Source organism: Mercenaria mercenaria, unplaced genomic scaffold, assembly GCF_021730395.1.
Source record: "Mercenaria mercenaria strain notata unplaced genomic scaffold, MADL_Memer_1 contig_3509, whole genome shotgun sequence".
NCBI lineage: Eukaryota > Metazoa > Mollusca > Bivalvia > Venerida > Veneridae > Mercenaria > Mercenaria mercenaria.
The window spans coordinates 30,600-36,870 of record NW_026461654.1 but is presented as its reverse complement, the minus strand read 5'-3'; the positions used below and the strand labels follow the sequence as shown (position 1 = coordinate 36,870).

Below are 6,271 nucleotides of genomic sequence, written 5' to 3'. Positions count from 1 at the left end.
TACAGTGTCGTTTTGAGTTTTCAGTTTATACTGGCGGTTGGGTCAACTTCCATAAGAATAAAATAGTGGTGTTACTACCGTTTTATTGACCTATCATTTCCAGTCCTGCATTACTTTGAAAATGTTTTCAATAATTTTCTTTCAACTTAAATCTAAAGTAAACGTCGGGAAGATGATTTTGTTTTCAAATTTGGTGTTTCTATTAATTACACTGATACCCGGATATGAGGCTACCCCCGTTGTTAGCGTAGCACGTGGATTTAAAAGTAAACATATACGCCAAGGTAGCTGTGTAAGAAGTAGAGTAACTGTACAACCAGGGCAGGAAGAAACCTTAAAGGATAATATGATAAGAACAGTAACAGGGTGGTCGGATTTCATGTACAGTAATAAGATGAATAATATACCGAGGACAACCAACACGTTTATCATGTCTGAGAGAAACAACCCAGAGATGATTGAAAGCTGTATCGCAGATATAGTACGGCGAAATCAAAACAGATGGAAGAAGGGACGCTCAAACAGTTTTGACTTCACTATCACAAAGAATGACTTTCACCTTTATTCGCAATGCGATGAAAATAGCATATCTATTGCAGTGATGACGAATATAAACTGGCAAATAAACCCTACTGATGTTCAAATCAAATGCCGATGTCAAAATGGCGATTTTTATGCTTTTATCTCTTTCTTGAAAACAAAAGACGGGACCTTTCTAATTAATCACTTTGGTGGACAAGAACTATTCGGTAATGATCGTAATTGTTTTTGAGTGAATGTAAGTAAGAGTACATAACAAAGATGCCTTTACATAAACATGTATCCACAGTTAAAAGTAGTGAACCGGTCCTCTATAGATCACAATGCACTCGTTGACCCCTTCTATATTCTATATAAATGATGCAATCGGGCTGGGAGGGAGTTTTCAGAACCAGTCCGGTGTGAATCTATAAATACTATAGTATCCTGGATTCCCACTTAATAATGTGAGCAGCGAAGGTTGTTGTAATATATAATAGTCACAAATTTGCTTAAACTTTCAATGTTAAACGTACAAATAATGTTTACCTAACTTTCTCATTATTATATCGTCTTTTATATATTAAAGTAACACATATTTTACTTTCCATAGCGCAAATATAGAAATCGTGTCAATTTAATAATAGTATCAAATATTGGACTTTCCTATTTAAATATAGTAACAGTCCACGGTTCATAATTCCTCATATCGGTAAACAAGCATACTAGAGGTACATTTTTACGCAAGTGCCAATTTGATTTATACATAATAAACTCTTAATAAAAATGTAAATAAAGACATTTCACAAGTTAAACTTTCTTTAATATGACTATGAGATCCCATTTTAACAAAATATATATTGAATTTTGCATTTACATATTTTGAATTGGTGTATTTATCATTTATTTATACGACATAGTTACAAAATTAATTCAGTATTGCTGCAGCAAAAAGCAGTTTACGTAGATAACCAATCAAGAAATGTTTTGATTAAGACCTATCATAATATTTTTATGTATAAACGGTTTGTCATTAGTCAAAGAGACGTCAAGGAGACAACAGCAAGATACAGGTAAGATTTACAGACGATAACTTTTTTTTTTTCACTTAAATATAGGTTTAATGTTTTGCTACGGATAATTGGCCTTACTCACTCGGCAATACGATTAACTAAATAGGCGGGTAGTTTGTAGGATATTTTGTAAACGGGTAAAGAGGTTTCAAAGTGTTATTCTATCTTTCATATTTGACAGGTGGCACGCGCCAGTGTCCTTTTATGGTTTAAACATTCAAAATAACAAGATTGGGTATAGTTTATGTCAATTTATTTACAAGATATTTACAAGACAAACAATACAATACACAAGCTATACAAAAGAGCTTCTGTTTAGTAATCGAAATCTGTATATACAATATGTATGTAAAAATCACTGCAGGTCATTAGCTTTCACACAGCTGTTGAACTTTTTAGGATAATATCTCCATTTCACAAAGTATTGTTTATTCTGTCATTTGCCTCTAGTTTTGAGAATTTGTTCTATTTTAAATGCCTGGTCTGGATCATAGTCCACTTTCTGTAATTCACTCTCATAAAATGTTCCTTTAATTTCTTCGTCTTGCAAATCATTCATCCTGTAAACAGTCCACAACGTAAATGAAATAAATGTTTATACATGTACATTAAGTATTTTATTCAGTATCAGACTCGTCCTCCTCGCTTTCTTCATCACTTTCCTCGTCCGACAATTCTGTCTCGAATAGTTCTTTAAAGTCAGGCTTGTACTTTCGCAGCACACGCTTAATTGCCGATTCAGTGCTTACATGCTTCTGTGTTAATGAATGTATGTCTTGTAAAATCTTTTGATGCAGTGTACTGTTTTGAAATGGCAGAATATACGAATCCAACAAATACTCATATTTTGTGAAGAATGTGCGTTCATTATATGGCTGGATACGATCTTCTGTCATTTCCTGTGCAGACTCCTTGTCTTCTCCGTCCTGTATAAACTGATTATACAATTTGTCGTATTTATCGTCGTTACAGTCTATAGCTTTTTTCCAGAGGGATAGATAAGCCTGATTTTCTTCAATGTTATCTCCCATTTCATCATCACTGCTGTCGTCTATTTTTCTTTTCTTTGGTTGCGTAGTATCGTTATTTTCTGCACACCACCCTCGTTTTACATGTCTCTGTACATCGTGCGAAGAGTCAAACAAAAGTCCACAATCGTCGCAAGCATTCGTATTTTCAGCCATAATTTCACTATTATTTCCTGGGATGTCTACAGTTTGAATTCCGACTGACAAATAATTTAAATCTGATTGTTGCTCGTCTTTTATACAATTTTGGCCTGGATCTGTCATCTGATTGGTCAGTTCTGTCAGGCTTTCGTTGTTCGTAGATTTTCTGTCTATCCACATTAAATCATATTTCAGTCTGGCATGTTCCGGTGTAAATGGTTTTAGATCCACCAATAGAAAGCCATAGGGTTGTTTAGTTGCTTTCTCAAACTTCTTTAAAAAGTATTCAGTTTTACCAGGAAACATCTGTCTCGCTAATGTGATCATAGATTGTTTGTCGACTGGATTATTGAACATTACAAGATAATGACAGTTTCTTCTCTGTGTCGGATCCTTGCTGGCGTATAGGTTTTGATTGATGGAAATCACCGACAAGGATCGGTGATGCGATCCCTCCGTGAATAAATCTGTGATTCTTTTGTCCTTTCCAGCCTCTGACATCATATCGTCCAGAATTAGCAAGTTATTTAACTTTGTGTCAAAATATTCGTCTTCGTTTATGTCGGATGGAATGCCTTGGTAGAATTTCACCTCGGGGTAAACTGTGCTTTGTATTTCCCCATACATTGGTTGCCACCTCTTGTACAACCACACTATTCTTTGTACACCAGGCTTAATTCTGTAGATATGATTTTGCAGCAATTCCTTTACAAATGTTGTCTTTCCACATGCTGAAAAGGAATAAGTTTCTGCATTACAAATGTTCGAGTAAATAGACTAGTATTAGCAAAATTATAGGGCCAAAAAAGGATATACATTAAGGTTATATTCCCACTGGTAAACTCTTTGGGAACGTAAATAAATGTTTATAAAATTCAGCAAACACTGAAAACAAAATATATACCTGTGGGACCAGAAATCATCATGGTAAAAGGATGCTGTAGAATAGTTGGTTTAATTTCCTGCGGTCCTCCCTGAAGCGCTCCGGGCGGAGCTCCTCCCGGCGCTCTCTGTGACACGTCTTGTGGAGCTCCTTGTGGAGCTCCCTGTAAGGGAGCTCTCGGCGCTCCCAAATGCGCCCCCGGCGCTCCCTGTGACCCTCCTTGAGGCACTCCCGTTGCCAATTTAGGCGTATGAGTTGAAATTCTAAAGTGCTCGTCTCCTTTTAGATGTTTGTTTCTATTATGCCGCATCATGTTGTATCTACTACAAAATGTTACACCACACTCAAGACAGTTAATTCTATCCATCTTTACACTGCGACGTCTGTGATGAAACTGACCCAAGTGTATAATAAATACCGTATTTAAATATATTTGCAATGTTAAAATGAAATCAGTCTTTATTATGTACCAATCAAAATGAAATAAAATTTTGTTATGAGTGCATAAGTAATTAAACCACAATCAGAAGAATTATTCAATACAATCAAGAAACTAAATTTTATTTCATTTTGATTGGTACGTAATAAAGAATATATATTTAAATACGGTATTTATTATACACTTGGGTCAGTTTCATCACATACGTCGCAGTGTAAAGATGGATAGAATTAACTGTCTTGAGTGCGGTGTAACATTTTGTAGTAGATACAACATGATGCGGCATAATAGAAACAAACATCTAAAAGGAGACGAGCACTTTAGAATTTCAACTCATACGCCTAAATTGGCAACGGGAGTGCCTCAAGGAGGGTCACAGGGAGCGCCGGGGGCGCATTTGGGAGCGCCGAGAGCTCCCTTACAGGGAGCTCCGCAAGGAGCTCCACAAGACGTGTCACAGAGAGCACCGGGAGGAGCTCCGCACGGAGCGCTTCAGGGAGGACCGCAGGAAATTAAACCAACTATTCTACAGCATCCTTTTACCATGATGATTTCTGGTCCCACAGGTATATATTTCGTTTTCAGTGTTTGCTGAATTTTATAAACATTTATTTACGTTCCCAAAGAGTTTACCAGTGGGAATATAACCTTAATGTATATCCTTTTTTGGCCCTATAATTTTGCTAATACTAGTCTATTTACTCGAACATTTGTAATGCAGAAACTTATTCCTTTTCAGCATGTGGAAAGACAACATTTGTAAAGGAATTGCTGCAAAATCATATCTACAGAATTAAGCCTGGTGTACAAAGAATAGTGTGGTTGTACAAGAGGTGGCAACCAATGTATGGGGAAATACAAAGCACAGTTTACCCCGAGGTGAAATTCTACCAAGGCATTCCATCCGACATAAACGAAGACGAATATTTTGACACAAAGTTAAATAACTTGCTAATTCTGGACGATATGATGTCAGAGGCTGGAAAGGACAAAAGAATCACAGATTTATTCACGGAGGGATCGCATCACCGATCCTTGTCGGTGATTTCCATCAATCAAAACCTATACGCCAGCAAGGATCCGACACAGAGAAGAAACTGTCATTATCTTGTAATGTTCAATAATCCAGTCGACAACAATCTATGATCACATTAGCGAGACAGATGTTTCCTGGTAAAACTGAATACTTTTTAAAGAAGTTTGAGAAAGCAACTAAACAACCCTATGGCTTTCTATTGGTGGATCTAAAACCATTTACACCGGAACATGCCAGACTGAAATATGATTTAATGTGGATAGACAGAAAATCTACGAACAACGAAAGCCTGACAGAACTGACCAATCAGATGAAAGATCCAGGCCAAAATTGTATAAAAGACGAGCAACAATCAGATTTAAATTATTTGTCAGTCGGAATTCAAACTGTAGACATCCAGGAAATAATAGTGAAATTATGGCTGAAAATACGAATGCTTGCGACGATTGTGGACTTTTGTTTGACTCTTCGCACGATGTACAGAGACATGTAAAACGAGGGTGGTGTGCAGAAAATAACGATACTACGCAACCAAAGAAAAGAAAAATAGACGACAGCAGTGATGATGAAATGGGAGATAACATTGAAGAAATCAGGCTTATCTATCCCTCTGGAAAAAGCTATAGACTGTAACGACGATAAATACGACAAACTGTATAATCAGTTTATACAGGACGGAGAAGACAAGGAGTCTGCACAGGAAATGACAGAAGATCGTATCCAGCCATATAATGAACGCACATTCTTCACAAAATATGAGTATTTGTTGGATTCGTATATTCTGCCATTTCAAAACAGTACACTGCATCAAAAGATTTTACAAGACATACATTCATTAACACAGAAGCATGTAAGCACTGAATCGGCAATTAAGCGTGTGCTGCGAAAGTACAAGCCTGACTTTAAAGAACTATTCGAGACAGAATTGTCGGACGAGGAAAGTGATGAAGAAAGCGAGGAGGACGAGTCTGATACTGAATAAAATACTTAATGTACATGTATAAACATTTATTTCATTTACGTTGTGGACTGTTTACAGGATGAATGATTTGCAAGACGAAGAAATTAAAGGAACATTTTATGAGAGTGAATTACAGAAAGTGGACTATGATCCAGACCAGGCATTTAAAATAGAACAAATTCTCAAAACTA

The 6,271-nt window shown here is 36.5% G+C and overlaps 2 protein-coding genes across 2 annotated transcripts; one reads left to right on the top strand and one right to left on the bottom strand.

Moving 5' to 3' along the window:
- Positions 1 to 1,828: 1,828 nt before the first annotated feature.
- On the bottom strand, positions 1,829 to 4,139 carry LOC123527664 (uncharacterized). The gene is made up of 2 exons (XM_045307276.2): positions 3,666 to 4,139; positions 1,829 to 3,492 (listed from the first exon to the last, which is right to left on the bottom strand). Exons 1-2 carry the CDS (start codon positions 4,009 to 4,011, stop codon positions 2,210 to 2,212), a joined length of 1,629 nt encoding a protein of 542 aa, XP_045163211.1. The 5' UTR covers positions 4,012 to 4,139; the 3' UTR covers positions 1,829 to 2,209.
- A 164-nt stretch (positions 4,140 to 4,303) lies between these two features.
- Positions 4,304 to 5,229, top strand: LOC128553121 (uncharacterized). The gene is made up of 2 exons (XM_053534236.1): positions 4,304 to 4,649; positions 4,823 to 5,229. The coding sequence occupies exons 1-2, from the start codon at positions 4,304 to 4,306 to the stop codon at positions 5,227 to 5,229; spliced, it is 753 nt and encodes a 250-aa protein (XP_053390211.1).
- Positions 5,230 to 6,271: the final 1,042 nt, after the last annotated feature.

Coding starts and splice junctions, on each gene's coding strand:
- LOC123527664 (XM_045307276.2), bottom strand. CDS start 4,011: ATGGATAGAATTAACTGTCTTGAGTGTGGTGTAACATTTTGTAGTAGA. Junction 3,493..3,665: donor GATGATTTCTGGTCCCACAG/GTATATATTTTG, acceptor ATTCCTTTTCAG/CATGTGGAAAGACAACATTT.
- LOC128553121 (XM_053534236.1), top strand. CDS start 4,304: ATGGATAGAATTAACTGTCTTGAGTGCGGTGTAACATTTTGTAGTAGA. Junction 4,650..4,822: donor GATGATTTCTGGTCCCACAG/GTATATATTTCG, acceptor ATTCCTTTTCAG/CATGTGGAAAGACAACATTT.